Source organism: Diabrotica virgifera, chromosome 6 (genome assembly GCF_917563875.1).
Source record: "Diabrotica virgifera virgifera chromosome 6, PGI_DIABVI_V3a".
In the NCBI taxonomy this organism is placed as follows: Eukaryota; Metazoa; Arthropoda; class Insecta; order Coleoptera; family Chrysomelidae; genus Diabrotica; species Diabrotica virgifera.
Window position 1 is genome coordinate 241,438,024 of NC_065448.1, and position 18,261 is coordinate 241,456,284.

At 32.3% G+C, this 18,261-nt stretch overlaps 1 protein-coding gene across 1 annotated transcript in view; it reads right to left on the reverse strand.

The window, feature by feature from the left end:
* The window catches only part of LOC114344081 (apolipoprotein D-like), a 30,179-nt gene extending 20,424 nt beyond the window's left edge, over nucleotides 1–9,755 (reverse strand). Inside the window, exons 1-4 of the mRNA XM_050654955.1 lie at nucleotides 9,521–9,755; nucleotides 5,626–5,756; nucleotides 4,500–4,588; nucleotides 4,337–4,426 (exon numbers count right to left, since the gene is read on the reverse strand). Coding sequence (XP_050510912.1) covers nucleotides 4,337–4,426; nucleotides 4,500–4,588; nucleotides 5,626–5,756; nucleotides 9,521–9,631 — 421 coding nt within the window. The 5' untranslated portion in view covers nucleotides 9,632–9,755. The remainder of the gene's footprint in view (nucleotides 1–4,336; nucleotides 4,427–4,499; nucleotides 4,589–5,625; nucleotides 5,757–9,520) is intronic.
* Between the last annotated feature and the right edge of the window lie 8,506 nt (nucleotides 9,756–18,261).

The following is an 18,261-nucleotide window of genomic DNA, read 5'->3' on the forward strand; positions in this document are numbered from 1 at the left end:
ATATTTTGAAAGAATGTAAAATTACCTTTCCAATAGCATAAAACTCGTTGCTGTAGCTCAAAAACTCGAAAAGTTACAGAAAATAGAAATTTTGCTAGAATCTTGTGTGTGTCCCCTCTCACGCGATCACAGCAGAGCATTATTATAGGGCAGTCAATGAGGGTATTTGGCTCCGAATTCCATCCTACTACATCGATGTACTTGATATTTTCACAGTAAGTAGGGAATAGCTCAAGAAACAAAATCTACCCTATATAATATGGCGCTTTTATCTTGGGGCAATTCCCACCCCTTCAAGGGGGTGGAAAATTTGTTGGTCAAAATAAGCATGGAGGTGTCTAGAGAACCTATTTTTAAGCAAAAACTGATCTATACTTTTTTTGAGAACTCAATACTTTTTGAGTTATGCGTAGTTGAAAATTGGCCATTTTCATTTAAAAATGACACGTTTTCGGACGGTTTTTTGTGAATACCTTAAAAACTATGCATCAAACTAAAAACAGTATATAATTTTTTTTAGATTATAAATAATAAAGAGATTCGTTCCTTCGTAAATTTTCTATTTATAATACAAAAAGAGATGTGGTAGGTAAACAGAGTTTGTTTTTTTGGTGCATGCCCAAAGTACTCATGCTTTTGTAGTGTTTGAAAAGGCATTTAAAACGAGCACCGTTAAAATATCGGTTACATTCAAACTAAGCGAGATATGGTGCAAAAGAATATATGACTAATGTACTTTAAGGAAAAATGAGAAGTACATACATTTAACCCATCATCCACCAGAATTTAAATGCATTGTTTTTCTTTTGCAATACCTCTTAATATAGTGTTATTTCTATTTTCAAACAGTTGGACGGGTGAAAAAAATAAGATCAAATTATAGAGCGCATTTTTAACTTTTCTTAAAATTCTTCCTTTTGCTCCATGCAGTTCGAAAATAAAAATGTTCTATCCCCGAGAAGTGGTGGGAACCGCCCCCATGATAAAAGCGCCATAGTATATAGTATATAGGATAGACTTTGAATTAGGAGATTGGGCTTTGGGCTACTCCCAAAATTTCATTAAAATCCATGCAGTAAAATGCAAATATTGTAAACTATTAATTTCTCAGAAAAATGAAATAATTTGAAATGAAAGTATGACTAATATTCTATTGATTTAGGTATGCAATAATCTATAGTGTGTCCCCGAACATTCTCTCAAATGCAGGAATTAATGATGCGTAGAACCATAAAATATTTTCAAGTATACAAGGTGTTTCTAAAATATCAAAATAACGAGTAACTTTGTTATTTTTATAGAATGCCAGTATCTAGTACGATAACGATAATAGATCGGTACGATAAAGTTCTCGGGCGGCCCTTCCGTCCAGCGTTTTTTTTTATTGCAGATTTGGATCTTTCATAAAAAAATAAATAAGATTTATTCGAAATATTTTCTAGAATTGTTGATAGATGGCGCTATAATCGGAAAAATGCGATTTATTAGCGCCATCGATCAACAATTCTAAAAAATGTTTTGAATAAATGTTACTTATTCTTTCATGAGGAATTCAAAATTTCAATAAAAAATGGGAGTTCCTGTTTAAGATTTAAAAATTACCCCCACCCCCACCTCCAGAGTGTGGAGTGGAAGGTCGTGTTTGGTGTCTTTCGATAAGTTTTTGAAAAATGTTAAATAAATTTTCTTTGATTTTTCATTTGAAGTGTATTTATCGAGATATTAGACCGTTTCTATAATTTACCTATGGTGTCACGATAAATCGTTTTCACCGATTATAGCGCCATCTCTCCACAATTCAAAAAAATGTCTCGAATAAAAGTTGCTTACTTTTACCTATGAAATCCAAATCTGCAATAAAAAATGGGGGTTCTATTTAAGATTTTAAATTCAGGGGGTTGAGTGGGGGTCGTGTTTAGTGGCATTCGATAGATTTTTGAAAAATATTGTACACGTATTTTTCAGTTTTTCAATCCAATGTTCATTTCGCGAAATATTCGACCGTTCCTCTACTTTTGGGACACCCTATTTATTTAATCGTATATTTGTGTATTTAAACCAGTTTAGTTAATTTTATATTCCTGTCTACTATACAGCAATTATTGTAAATAGGCACAGGTTTATGGATTATAAACAATTTACCAGTCTGTTTTTTGCGGGAAACGAAAAGTAATTAGTTTCGGTAGAACCACATAAATTATCAACATGTCATCAGATGTTACTATACAGAATGTCCCAGCGAATAAATCTTATTCTTCAGCAGCAGCTTAGCAAAATTTCCCGACAAAGGAACAAGCAATACTTTTCAGCGCTATTAACAATAAACCACTATGTATATAAATTGGTATCAATGAGGTCTTAAAACGTGTTTCGGCATAAGGCGTGAAAGTCTCTGACGATGCAGTACGTAATTCAGGATTCGTCCTCCATACCAGCTGGGACGGACACGGTCCATCATTAAGAAACATAACAATCTTCTTCTAGTTCTATGACCATTATCGATCGTTGGATATCATGTTGGCTTATATGTTCACATATTCGCTATATTGACTTTAATGACAGTACACCGAGAGAACAATTTCTTTTCTCCTAAAACACTGATTTCTTTGAGCTATCTTTCTTAAAAGTTGCCATATCGTATTAACTTAAACATACTGCTTCACATACTTATAAAGACACGAGTTTTTAAACACAACTCAATAATTTCTTACATATAATTTCTTCAATACATTAATGGTTACATTTTAATTTTCTTATCCTAAAGTTTTTGTTTCTTAAATTGAAAACTACAAATATTTTGCAGTATAAGAAATATATGTTAAGTTAATCCATATTTATATTTGTGAACAATAAATTTTCTTGCAATCAAATAAATATTTTAAACCACAAGAAATAATTCTCCAGAAATGAAATAAGTAGGATAAATAAAGCCATGTTTGAACTAAATATGATTGATTATTATTTGTTGAAATGCCAAGAAATGTTTTTGGATTGTAGACTGTTTTACTGATACCTACCTTGTCTTATACCAAAAAATTAATAGTGGGCCCGTGTATTTGTTTTTTTTTTTGTATTTCCTTTTGTCAAAATAAGTATGTACTTATATCCTTATAAAATTTTTTTTATTAAAATAAGTTTACTCTTTCTCCATAACGGTTTTGTTTTAGGTAATTACTGATATACAAAGTGCTATTAACAAAAAGAAGGAAAAATTAAGGAGGTTGGATTTGCCTCTCCATCCTTTTATTATTTTATAGAAGCCAGTGGCTTAAGAGCGGAGAAATTATGTGTATGTAATAATATCTAACGTTTTATATCCTGTTTTTATTATCTAATAAAGAATAATTGTACCTTAACAGAATGATTTATTTCGCCGTATATAATATCACTTTATTTTTAAGAAATGTAACTTAATTCTAAATATACAAAATTATATCTGCGAAATATATTTTTTAACATTAAATAGATTAATTAATAATGGTAAGATAACAATATTCCCTACTAAGAAATACTATTGTTTAGAAAGAAGAGTTTTGTGATGTCAAGAAAATATATTCCTATGACAAATATAATTTCTTTCTGACAAATGGGTTTGCAGTTTGCAAGAAAGTGATAGTTCAATCATGTTTAAGATATATTTCTTTGGGTATATTTAGAAAATTATATCTTACATACAAAGATATATTTCTTAGGCAATATTCCAAGTCGATCTTTCTTAAATATTAATAAAGTTTCTTTGTTTCAAGAATTTTTTCTCTCGCTGTAGCTCTGAATAATGACGTTGTCGATTCTACGTACTATTTTCCTTAGAAATTTTAGCCATAATGTCTTTTTCTACCAGGACCACGTTTACCTTGGATCTTTCCCTCAATGGCAGATGCAAAAGTTCATATTTTTCAGGGCGTCTCATAATGTGATCGAATTATTTCAGCTTGGGTTTCTTTATTATATTGACCAATTGTGTTGTTTGGTTCAGCCGTCTAAGGACCATAATAATAACAAGTAAAAATAAACTTTAAATGTATTCTCATTAGTAATCACATGTTTGATCGGTATGTAATAATTTAGTGGCATCAAGATTGTTGTCGGTAATAACTTTGACTGCAGCATTTATCGTATCATTCGATGGATTTAAACTTTTTGTATATATAAAAAGGTTCTCTGAAACAAAACATAGGGATAAGTAATGTAAAAAAGCCCTTATCAGCATTCAAAAGGAGGTATCAATCCACCAATGAACAAACAGAATTGCTTATAAAATGGAAGACGAAAGTTAGTGTACCTGAAAGCATTCATATTTAGAGTAATTAAAATAAACTTTACTGTACCTACATACCTATAACTTCCCCATCCTGTACAAGACATGAGTAAGGTACAAAGAATTGGTCATAATCTATATCAAGAATCCAAAAAGGTGCTGTCAAAGCTGGAAAAATATACATACTATATTTATAATATCTCCTACAATATTAATATATTTCCACTAGATATTTACTCACCAGGTTCTTTGAATTCGACTGTAAACTTGGCTTCTCCCGTTGCTGAGTCTGAGATTGCAACTCCTTCGAGGATTGTCCATTCATTTGACCTAAAAAATAATATATTTTAAGTAAGTAATGAAAGAGAAGACGTTCTTACAATAAATTTGTTATCTACCCTTTACGACCGGTTTCGCTGTCTATAATATGCACAGCATCATCCGGTCCCGGTAACAGTAAACTAAATGATGCTAGTATAAGTAATTTACATGACATAAACTTTTCTGTAGGATAAATCTTATAAGCTTTTGTAGCTTTTTGTCCCCTCGAGCTGGGATTTACTTTGATGTGTGTACGTGTGCAATTAAACGCCAAATGTACCATGTAAACATTATCATCAAGTATATTCAAATGGGAAATAAGCCACAATTTTACCTAAAAATGATTTTATTAACGTTTCGACGCCCAAGTCGGGTGTCGTTGTCAAAATACAAGATACAACGACACCCGACTTGGGCGTCGAAACGTTAATAAAATCATTTTTAGGTAAAATTGTGGCTTATTTCCCATTTGAATATACTTGATTATAAAAATGCCACAAGAAAATAGCTTCAGAACAACATTATGTAAACATTATCATCAATCACGTCCAATTCGTATGTGTGTATGTGTGCAATTAAATGCCAAATGTACCATGTAAACATTATGATCAATCACGTCCACTTCGCGTCCACTTCTGGACATAGGCCTCCCTCAGTTCTTTCCAATGTTCTCTACACTGGGCCGCTTGTAGCCAGTTTCTCGCTACTCTTTTTATGTCGTCGGTCCATATAGTCGGTGATCTTCCTCGGCTTCTTTTAAAGTTTCTGTCCATATTGTGTTCTAGCTAAGTGCCCTGCTCAGTTCCACTTAAGCGTCGTGATTCGTGTTCGATGACGTCTTAAACTCCTGATCTTTACCTGATTTGTTGGTTTGTAACGTGGTCTCGAAGGCTCACGTTCAGCATTGCACGTTCCATGGCTCGTCCCAGCGAGCCATGGAACTATGTAAGCATGCTATACTAAATTTATGGGACCTACAGAGGTAATTTTTATATGTTGAAATAAATATATTTGCCCTGATTTATTTTAAAGACTATAGTACTTACTCTCCATTAAGGTATGTGGTGTTAATTCCAATTGATTTGTCGTCATTTAATGAATATTTTGTGAAAACACATTTACCGTTCTTTTCTAGGATGGTTGGATATCTTTGTTGCTCATACCAGAGACCAACAAACTAAAACAAAAAGTCTTTTTATTTAAAAAACAAGCAAGAAACGAATTTATCTAGTAGTTTTGCGCAGTTATCTCGCGCACGATGATTTTCGTTATCTTTCTTCAATTAAATCCTCTCGAAGTTGAGGAGGATGTTTAGAAGGTACAAATACCCCCCTCAGAATTTTCAAATAAAAGCAGAGCTGTTTACCTACGGATAAATTCTATGAGAACTTTATCTAAGTATTGTTATGTCTCTGGTTCTGGTAGTAACATAGTTGTTACATTAAAAATATATTTTTACCCACCGAAAACTTGTATCCAGGAAATCCCGGGTAGCAAACATTCAAAAGGTGGTTTTTCCTAACTATTAGAAAGGACCCCGCAGAAACCTTATGGGAAATGGCCTCTGTCAAATGCTCGGAAACTTTGGGTTCTGGTAGTCCTTGATGTGTAGAACAAAAGACTCAACGGGCGCGTAGCTCCAAAAAATCATGGTTTTAAGATATAAGCCTTTGAAGTTATAAGTACAGTGAGGACGTTTGAGTTGGAATAAATTCATTTTCTCGAGAATGGGCGACTCTGGAGATAAATTACGAATCAGGTCGATTTTCAACGAAAACATTTCGTTTATAAATTTGCAAAAGTGTGTGTGTTATTGCGTTGCCGCCCCTGCAATACACAGATCAGATTTATCGATTGATTCTTATGTAGTTTTTTCTTCTGAATCCAAATCTGAAAACGGCATTTCGATATTTCTAACTGTCTTCGAGATAATTGACTTCAAAGTCCAAAATGTGACGTCACAATCGTTTTATTTTCTGCCGACACACTATCTACACGTCCAGCTGAAATCGTTGCTATTAAGTAGGCTAGTTTTTTAATCTCAATTTGTTAAGCAAAGCATAGGTTATTTACATTTGAGTTTGACACTTCGTGAATGTCAAACTAAATTTTAAATTAAGTATTAATAAAACATCAATGATATTTGATAGTGAATTTAATTATTATATAAAATAAATAAGATGTTCAAAAATAAAATTTGAGTATATTTTAAAAGCAATAATTTATTAACAGCCTTAAAAAGGTTTATACGAGTATACGGCCTCCCCTTTATGATAAATGGACTGTTCCATTTGCTATGAAATTAAAATATAGTCGATTCGCTAAACTCAATACAACTGGCTAGTGATTTTAGTAGGTAATTTTTTTGTTTTTTGCGAAAAATTACTAATTACTTAGTGATTAATAACTAATTAGTAATCATTTTTTTTTGCCAAATTGGCAAAATTATTGACTAAAATCACTAGCCAGTTGTGTCTGAGTTTAGCGAACCGACAGTATATGAAATAAAATTGTTTTGTATAAAAAATTATGGTCTGATATGTGCAATTACATCCTTCTAACAACCATCATATATAAAATTTTATTAATTTTATACGAGGTATATAAAAAATATGAATTTTGATCAAGAGTAAACTACCTTTATAGTTCATAACATTTAAATTAGAATGATATAATTGCACATTAAAACATAATTATTAATTCTAAACTACTTTTCATAATAGCAATTTTCCACATTATGAATTAAAATACGCAAATAAACAAAGTTTTCGTTATGACAATGCTCGCATTTTCAGGTTGTTATTTATAAATTATAATTTTTTGACATATATATCATACTAGTGACGTCATCCATCTGGGCGTGATGACGCAATCGATGATTTTTTTAAATAAAAATAGGGGTCGTGTGATAGCTTATTTGAAAGGTTATACAATTCTCTATTCACTAATATAAACATTAACATAATTATTTATACAGGGAGCCAAAACATTTTTTGAATTAAATTAATTGAGACAAAAAGGAAAATGAATATAATTTATTTAATTCGAAATACATTTTACTGCTGTCATAAAACAGAAAAAAATGTTAATTTGAAAAATAAACATTGCTTTTCGCTTAAATTAAATGTTCAAACTGCTAAGAGGCAGGTGGGTGGTAGCTTTAATATTGAATTTAAGCTAAAAATAATATTTATTTATCAAATAAACATTTTTCCCTGTTTTCGGACAACAGAAAAATGTATTTCAAATTAAATAAATTATATACATTCTTCTTTTTGTCTCAATTAATTTAATTCAAAAAAATTTTTGGACACCCTGTATAAATAATTATGTTAATGTTTTTATTACTGAATAGAGAATTAAATAACCTTTCAAATGGGTTATCACACGACCTCTATTCTTATTTAAAAAAAATCATCGATTGCGTCATTACGCCCAGATGGATGACGTCACTAGTATGATATAGTATATGCCAAAAAATTATAATTTAAAAATAAAAACCGATCTGTTTCGTAATTTATCTCCAAAATGAATTTATTCCAACTCAAACGTCCTCACTGTACCTACCTATAACTTCAGAGGCTTATATCTTAAAACCATGATTTTTTGGAGCTACGAGCCCATTAAGTCTTTTGTTCTACACATCAAGGACTACCAGAGCCCAAAGTTTCAGAGTATTTGACAGAGAGCCATTTCCCATAAGGTTTCTGCGGGGTCCTTTCGACCCCTGCCAACCCCTGGTAGCCATTGCAATTATAATTTGAATGTAGTTAATAAAAAGCTAGAATACACCCAGGGTGAACGCTGCTTTATTAGTTATTATCAACTTAGACTCCAACCAGTTTTGACGATTCCTTCTTTAGTTTAGAGTATTAACTATTTTATGTATAATATATAAAATTTTGAAAAAATTGAGTGAAGTGATGGTAGATGGCAATTGATTGGATCCCAAGTCGCATGGCAACAGGCCAAATTGGAGTTTGACTTGAATGTTTGAAATTGACTTGAGTTTAAGTTAATTTATGTCAAACTCAAGTCAATCTTTCTGACAAATAATTCAAAAGTCAAACTGGTCAATCGAACAGGTTTGAAAATTCAAACTGTTTGTCAAACTAGTTTGAAAGGTTTTGAAAAATAATTTATTTAGCAGATAATATGCTTTTTTGGCGAGATAGTCTGCTGTAACAAAAATTTATGAAAGAACAACAAAATATTATGTTTTTAATAAAGTAGGTTTAACGATTTTTTTTGACTTTGCATCATAATACCTATGTCGTTTTAAAGAATTAGTTCAGTACTTGTCATTTTATAACGCTGTTCTTTATTTTTACATAATATGCACTTTGCAATTTTCATTGTTTTGCAATCACCTGCTGCAACATTAAATAAATCAGTATAGGTATTTATTTTTCTTAATTAATTCTGCTTCGTCTACAGATTTTTTCTCTTAATTTTTGCCGTGGGAATACCTTCAAAATCAGACTCAATTTGTTCTGGTGTCTGGTACATATTCTGAGCCGAAAAAGATTCAGGTTCAGATATTATCGTAGAAAGCACACATTTCAAAACGAACTTAATAAACAAGCCATGCATGGACCAAATATGAACTACAAACTGATTTGCCGAGTAGCAGAGTACAGATGTAGACCTATCCAAATAAGTCAACCAAAAGTCGGTACGTTCTCAATTAGAATTGGAAATAAACAAGTTGCGCAATATGATATTCAAACTACAAACTGATGGAAGAAGTTTGATTTCAAGTAAAACCTACAGATATTGAAATCAAGTCAAGTCAAACTTTTTTACAAAAAAAGTTTGGTTTTCAAATCAAGTCAAGTTTGTTGAGTAAAATCAAACTAGTTTGACTTGATGCATCTCTAGGCCAAATCGCTAGTATATAATACATATAAGTTTAAAAGTATATAAAAAAATGTTGCTTACTTTTGTAGCATTGAAGTTTGCCACTCCTTTCAGATCTGGACAAGAAGCACCATGAAGTTTACCGTGTGCAGCTGTTACCAGCAAACAAATAACTGCTAATAAAATACTCATTTTCTTATTTAACTGAGTTATACCTGTTATATACGATTAATAGTATAAACCTTCAGTCAAATAAGGGCTTTTATATATATTTCATACTGACATATCAGTAATAGTTGAGAAACATTAATCTAAATTGCTCAATAATGTAAACTTATAAATAAATTTATTGTGTTTGTTTTAAAAACAAGTACCACTTAAATATAACGGTTAATCTGTATTTTTGTATTTCTTTACTTTTCAGTTTATCTTCCCTCTATACCTAGCAACTAAATAAATCGAATGTTATGGTTAATACAAAAATGAGGCTGAAATATTCGATAGTTACAAGCAACTGAAAGAGATTCCATGTCAAAAGTCTTTAATATGTTGTGTGGGTCTCAAAACAAAGTCATGAATTCAGTATCGATGGTCTATAATAGCTCAAAAACGCAGGAAGAAGTAAAAATAGATATCACGAGTCCAAGAACCAGTCTATCAGTAGACCTAGGAAATACTCCTACAATATTTCAAGCGTAACGACTACAGTAGAATTTTGTGCTGAAGAGTACCTACCAGAAAACGGCCCAAATTATAAATAATCTTCTTCTTCTATGGCACTCCATCTTCTACAATCTTGCGCTAGCATTTTCCATTGTTGTACTCCAATCCTAAATAAATCTGCTTCAAAATCATCCTTCCATCTTTTTCTGGGACGGCCTACTGATTTTCTACCCTTTGAGGTCTCAAAAACACTGCCTTTAACACTCTGTCTTCCTGTGATGGCCAGCCTTTTCAGTACCATAAAGAGTCAATAATTCAGCATTGCGGCACCTTCTCCATCTCCTGTTAATTCATCTTCTTGGCGGCCAAATATCATTATGAGAACCTTTCTCTCAAATTCCAGCAACATATTTATTTCCCGCTGATGTAGGGTCCATGTTTCACTTTCATATATGTGACATCTGAATTTAGATTGTCTTTTTAGTAGGTTAGATCTTAATAATTGTGATCAAGAGTATAATGCTCTGTTTCCCGCAGCTATCTTTACTAAGACCTCTTTTTCTATGTGGCTATCATCAGTGATTACAGCCTCTTAGATATTAAAACCCTTCTACTCTTCTCTTCCTAATATCTTAAAGCCCTAATAAAACCCGCTCAGAATATCCTTAGCAGAGGAAATACGACAAAAAGACAAGAATGGATGACAGAGAAAATTTTAAGTCTCATGGAGGAACGAAGACAGTTTAAGGGAAAATGCAAACAAAAATACAACGAGATACACAAGCAAATTAGAGATGAAATAAGGTCAGCGAAAGAAAACTTTTACAAAAGAAAATGTGAAGAAATTGAAGAACTGCAATTAAAACATGATACGTTTAACCTACATAAAAAGGTAAAAGAATTGGCAGGTATACAAAAAAGGAAGCATCCCAACGTGCTATACAACGCAAATGGACAAATAATAACTGACCTACAAGAAAAGCTTACGACCTGGAAGAATTATATAGAAGAACTCTTTGCCGATGAAAGAGAGGATCATGATATTGGTAACATACAAGGTGAGGAAGGACCAAAAATCTCTAAAGAAGAAATACTATATGCTATAAAAACAATGAAAAATGGCAAATCACCGGGTCCAGATGGACTTCCATCGGAACTTCTTAAGCTTGTGGAAGATGAAACAGTAAATGTTTTGGTTGACCTCTTTAACTGCATTTATAAAACGGGAGAAATACCTAAGGAATGGCTTCTGTCAACTTTTATGACTATTCCAAAGAAAACAAACGCAAAACTGTGCACCGACCATCGCACAATAAGCTTAATGGGACACGCACTAAAAGTATTTCTTAAAATGATACATACAAGAATTCACAAAAAACTAGAAGCTGACATCAGTGATACTCAGTTCGGATTTCGAAATGGGCTTGGAACAAGGGAAGCACTATTTGCACTTAATATCATGTGCCAAAGATGCCTGGATGTTAACCAGGATATGTATATGTGCTTTATTGACTACAACAAGGCGTTCGATAAAGTTCGCCACGAACACCTGATGAGACTGTTGGTAGAGAAAAACTTGGATAAAAGGGACCTCAGAATTATTTTCAATATTTACTATAACCAGAAGGCGAATATTAGAGTAGAACGGGAAACAACCTTGGAACTCGAGATCAAAAAAGGCGTAAGGCAGGGATGCATACTTTCACCAACCTTGTTTAACTTATATTCAGAAGATATTATAAACAGAGCCCTTGCTGACCAAGATATAGGAGTTAAAATAAATGGCACTTTAATAAACAATTTGAGATACGCTGATGACACAGTATTAATAGCAGAAACCCCGGAAGATCTCCAAACACTGATAAACAGAATCGTAGAGTGCAGCGAAAAGTTCGGTTTATCACTTAACATCAAAAAAACAAAAATAATGATGGTGTCGAAATCTCCACAAAATTTTTCTGACATAACCGTACATGATCAAAGAATTGAGCGTGTTAGAAAATATAATTACCTGGGAACTGTGATAAATGAAAACAACGACAACTCTGAAGATCAAGATCAAAATAGAAAAAGCTAGAGCTACTTTTACCACAATGAAAACAGTTTTATGCGGAAGAGAGCTAAGTTTAAATCTTAAAATTCGCCTGATGAGATGTTACGTGCTGTCAGTTCTTTTCTATGGAATGGAAGCTTGGACACTGAAAAAGATCGATACAAGGAAAATAGAAGCATTCGAGATGTGGATGTACCGCAGGATACTGAGAATATCGTGGACAGAGAGAGTGACAAACATGGAAGTGTTGCGAAGGATGCAGAAAGAAAAAGAACTTACGCTTACTATTAAAAAGCGCAAACTGCAATACTTGGGACATATAATGAGGGGACAAAAGTACCAGCTACTACAATTAATTATTCAGGGAAAAATAATAGGTAAAAGATCCATTGGCAGAAGAAAACATTCATGGTTGAAGAATTTAAGAGATTGGTACAAGTGCAGCAGCTGCCAATTATTTAGATCTACGGTATCAAAAATACGCATAGCATTGATGATAGCCAAACTTCGGAACGAGGAGGGCACCTGAAGAAGAAGAAGAATAAACTTTTAATACCAATATACAAATCGAAGTTTTTTACTTCTGTATGAGTTTTTAACTATGGTAGGGGAAGTATGCCTGAGACGGCATACTGGCTGAGATGGCATATCACGCGTTTTTCGTAAACTATTCCAAATTTGGTGCCTAGTGTGACAGTTTTCAGTTCCTCAAGTTAAAATTTGTCAACATTGTTGAACTTATGCATGTTAGTTTTATTTTGAAAGCAGTAGCCTTTGGAATGTTAATTAAGTAGGACAAAATATTTATTGACATTTTTTGTATCACATTATAATTCGCGAGTCTTTACACCTGAGTTAAGTTTTTAAATTTTGTGATGTTCCTTTACCTTATGCCTATCACGCCTGTATCGATTTATATCTTAAAAATGTGCTTAAGAAAAATTAGGTTAAAAAAACGGTATGATTGCAATGTTGCCTGAGATGGCATAGTAAGCAGGTGGATAAGATGGCATAGGTATGCCATCTCACCCTTATGCGTTTTTACATTGCATTAATTTTGTTATATGATTGAAGTTTGTCGTTACAGTTATGGATCGTTTTAAGAGGAATTCGAACCGACAAAATCGATTCCGTCGATATTGAGACAAGTGACGAGGAAGATGCTGCTTGCATTTTTTGTAATGGCCTCTTTTCATTATCTCGTTCTCGAAAAACCTGACTAAGATGTGTCAAATGACTAACCTTGCCAAATTTGTGGCAAGTGGTCATATTCCGAATGTGCCGGTGTACCCAAGACTAAAAAAAAAATATTTGTGACTTATGAGTCGAGATTAGTGCCTTTATTTCAAGGGTATGCCATCTTACCCACATGTATGTGGGTGAGATGGCACATGTAATACTCTACAATTTATTTTCTCAGAAAAAAACTATAATATGTACCTTGTTAAAAAATAATGTTATATTTATGTAAATGTTCCTAGCACTGACTTTGATTTTTATTACATGTCTAACTCTATCGATTATCGATTACAAAACATTTAAAAAAAAGTATGCCGTCTCAGGCATATCTCCCCTATACAGCCAGCTACTGGGATTTTCCCATTGATTTTATATTCTATTTATTGCATATTCAATGCCAGATTCAATAGCAACATTGAGAAGGGGTCTCCTTGTCTAAGTCCTGGTCCTGATGTTATACTAAATGGCAACTATGTTCTGTTTCCTATCTTTAGCAGTGGATAAATGATCTACTGCAATTCAAAAGCTCCCATGGTAATTACTTCTGTACATTGCAATATTGCAAAAATCTCTGACAGCTGATGTTCTTATCACACAGTACCGGATTTAATATTTAATAGTAATACCACTAGTGATTCAATTTTCGCGATAAGTCTGTCGATTTACTTCTAAACGAAACTGAGTTGCTTGAAAACACCACGAGTCCGTAGGACGAGTGGTGTTTTCTTTAAGCAACTCAGTTGAGTTTAGAAATAAAAGACAGACTTATAAGATAAATTAAATCACGAGTGGTATTTTATTAGACTATTTCACGAACAAAGTGATAGGTCAAAAATTCAGTAGAATGAGAGGAAGGAATTTAATAATAATCCCTATTTTAAGGAGGAATTTAATATAACCCAAATCCACGGTTATTAGACTTTATTACGGTTGTCTTGTCCGACGGTGGTGGGGAGACTTATATTTTTGACTTTACGTCACAAGAGTTTACATTCCCATATTTTTAAATGATTTTCGATCATTGAATGTGTGTTATTGTGTATATATGTGTATTATTTGTGTTATTATAAAATAATAAGACAAATAGTACACATTTTATCTTATACCGGGTGGTGAATCGTAAAAAGGGCCATAGGAAACTCAATGTAAAATTCTAAATTGTTGAATTCCTGCTTCCCTAATTATTTTACATCAAAAGTCATGAGAGAATACTTGTAGAGAATTAAAATCTGTATTAAAATCAAAAGTTAAAATTGTTCTACGATTTAAATACATTCCAAAATTTTGAAAAATGTGATATATTTGCCACAATAGGTATGCGTGTAAAAGTAAGGCCACACGTTACTATTTAACTGACAGTGCTCACACCATTGACTGAATAAAAAATCTTTATTATTAATCCTTTCTCCTCAACTGAGGGTATCTTATCAACTGTATTGTTTTTAAACAATAGATGATAAAATAAAAATATTGACAGTTCAAAAATGTGAACATTATTGCATTGTGTGTGGCCTAAGTTTGGGCTGAAAACGTATTACATTTTTACAAAATTTTGGAATATGTTTAATTACGTAGACCAATTTTAACAGTTATTTCCAATACAGATTTCAATCCTCTACAAATAGTTTCTAATGTCTTTTGATGTAAAATAATTATTAGGGAAGTTGGAATTCAACAGTTCAGAATTTTACTTTGAGTGGCTATGATTGAGTTAATGCAACATTTTGACGCATGTCAAAATCTCTCGTGTTTTAATTGTATTCATTTTTTTCGAATCCTGAGAAAACTAATAAATATTTTTAAAAAAATTTAAACTCAGAATGAAAGACTACATATTACCGAGGGCTGAAAGACCCTGAAAACTTCTATAATGTTTATTTTAATAAGTTACAGGGCTGAAAATAAAAGAGAAGTGTGATATTTAATTTCAAATATTTCATTCAATAGAATCTGATTGTTTATTCTAAGGGGCTTTCCGCCCTCGGTAATAATGTAATCTTGCATCCTGCGTTTAAATTTTTCTAAAATACTTGGTTTTCTCAGGATTCGAAAAAAATCATATTACGATTCAAATGAAAGTAAACTCTCGTGACGTAATCTCACCCTTAATGTTCATTGGTTAGTCGATTTAGGCAACCGTAGTAATGTCTAAGAACCGTGACCCAAATCTACCCATTTTTTGAATAATTCACAATTAATCATAATCATGAAATATTTATTATAACTATAAATAATTTGTTATAATTATTTTTTACCTATAACAATAAATAGTTGAAGGCCCAGTCTTTTAGAATGAATGCTAGTCTTTCGTTGTTATTTTCTGCATCTAATTTGTAGTTGCGATCCACACAGAACATCATAAATTGTCTCCATATATAAGATTTAGATTTTCTTGTGTTACTCGGTATATTTTCTTCAATGTTTTGGTTTATAACTTCGTTTGAAGTACCACCGAAATGACTCATTTTGACGTATACAGCTACAATAATTTTTTTGGCAAACGTCAAACTTTGCTTTGCGATCGGTATCCATGGTTACGTCGTTGAAAACACGAAGCTGATAGACCAATCAGAATTGAAAGACAGTTGGTGTTTTCGCGATAACACAAGCTGTCTTTGGTTTGTGATTGGTTAGATTATGTGAAAATTTTAAGATGAGTGAAATAGTCAGATAAATTTGATGTTTTTGAAAAGAAATTCAAAACTACTTGCAATCTCCAAGACCTGGACCAGACACAAATATTTTATTATGGGGTAAATCATATAGTAGTGTTTTCCCCGTTTTATCTCGGATAGATAGGGATTGTGTGTCCAAACGACATCCGTACCAGTCGAGCGGCTTTTTTCTGAGGCAGCGCTGGTACAAAAAAATGCTAACAAATACAATATGCTCTTTAAAAGATAATATTTTTTGTGAGGTTATAATGTAATTTATCCCATTTCTAAAGAATTGTTTTTTTTTATTAATTTATTCCTTTCCATGTCGATATTTTACCCGTGTTGAGCTGGCCCCCCCCACTTGCAAAAATTAAAAAACAAATAGCCCTGATTTATGAGCTATTTATGAGCTCTCATATTCCGCAAACTAAAAATTTTGAGCTCGTTCCACTGAGCAGGAATTTAATACCCTAGTGGGGGGGGGCTGAGTCAGCCCCCCCCACTACTTAAAAATAGGAATATTGAATCGGTTTTTGCGGCAGAATTACGAGCTATTTATGAGCTCTTGAAATTATATAGTTTCGATTTTTGAGCTCATCCCCTTCACCCCCAAACAACCCTTTAATTGATTTAACTTAAGAGAAAGATGCTGAGAAAACTTAAAATATATCGTATTGAGAATATAATTCCTATAGCTTATATACTCTAAGAATAAACTATTATATCAAGAGCATTTCGATTATTGAGCCAGAAACCCTTCGCCAGAAAACCACCCTATCTTCCCGGCTTAAGAGAAAGTTGTACTTAAATGCAATAAATTAATTATTTGGCGACTACATATCATTTAATAATTTATAAGCTTCCAAATTACGCGCATTTAGATCAGTAAATTGCAATTTATTTTGTATAGTGCAGTCACTGAAGGTAAAAATCAACGATTACCTTCAATTTCGGTGAACCTTCATCGATTTTCACGAAAATTGGTCAGTGGTTAGAGGATACGTCAAGAAACAAAGGTGACATGGTACCACCTTGCGCCTTTACCCTGAGGGTGGATACCGCTCCTTCTCGGGGGGAAAATTATTTTATAAAAAATAACTGCACAAATCAATAAAAGAACAAATTAAAAGCAAAATTTATTATATAAAGTTAATAAAATAGTAAATACTTTTTAAGTTATTAAAGATCAAAGATTTTAATTATTTGTGAAAAAAATGCATGTTTTGAAGAGGTTTTTTGTAAATCACTAAAAAACTGTAAGTTTTTACAAAAAAGTTAATAGTAGTTCAATTCGTATAGCTTATATTCTAAGAATAAACTCTTAAATCACGCGCCTTTCGATTATAGAGCTACAACCCCTTCGTAAGAAAACCATCCCATATTGCCGGCTTAAGAGAGAGTTGTACTTAAAATAATTTAAATTAATTATTTGTCGACTATATATTGTTTAATAATTTATGAGCTCGCAAAATATACGCATCTCGATTATTGAATTGCCATTTTCTTTCTATAGTGCAATCACTGAAGGTAAAAATCAACTATGACCTTCGATTTCGGTAAATCTCCATTCATTTTCACGAAAATTTTTGAGCGGATTTTGATACTATCAACTTTTTCTGGATCTTATTTTTCATAGGTATTTCTAAGTACTTCGACAAGTATTTAGTACCTAAGTGTTATAAAATGCATCTCTTTCCCGTTATTTAAGCTTGAACCCTTAGATTTGAACAGTCGCGGAAAAAAATATACATTTAATTACCAATAACTTATTTTAAATTAACATTAAAGGGTTTTTCAAGTAAGCAATTTATTATATTTTTTATTAGCTTCAATTTTAGTGATGAAAACTTTTTTGTAAAAACTTACAGTTTTTGAGTCATTTATGAAAAATCGCTCTAAAGCATGCATTTTCTTTCCAAAAATTAAAATATTTGATCTTTAATAACTCAAAAAGTATTGATTTATTTTAATCACATTATATAACAAATTTTGCTTACAATTTGTCCCTCTCTCGATTTGTGGGGTTATTTTTAATAAAGTAATTTTCACTCCCGAGAAGGGGTGACATATACCCCAGGCTAAAACCCCAAGTTGTTATTGTCAATTCGTGAAAATAAATGGCGATTTACCGAAATCGAAGGTAATAGTTGATTTTTACCTTCAGTGACTGCACTATAGAAAGAAAATGGCAATTCAATAATTGAGATGCG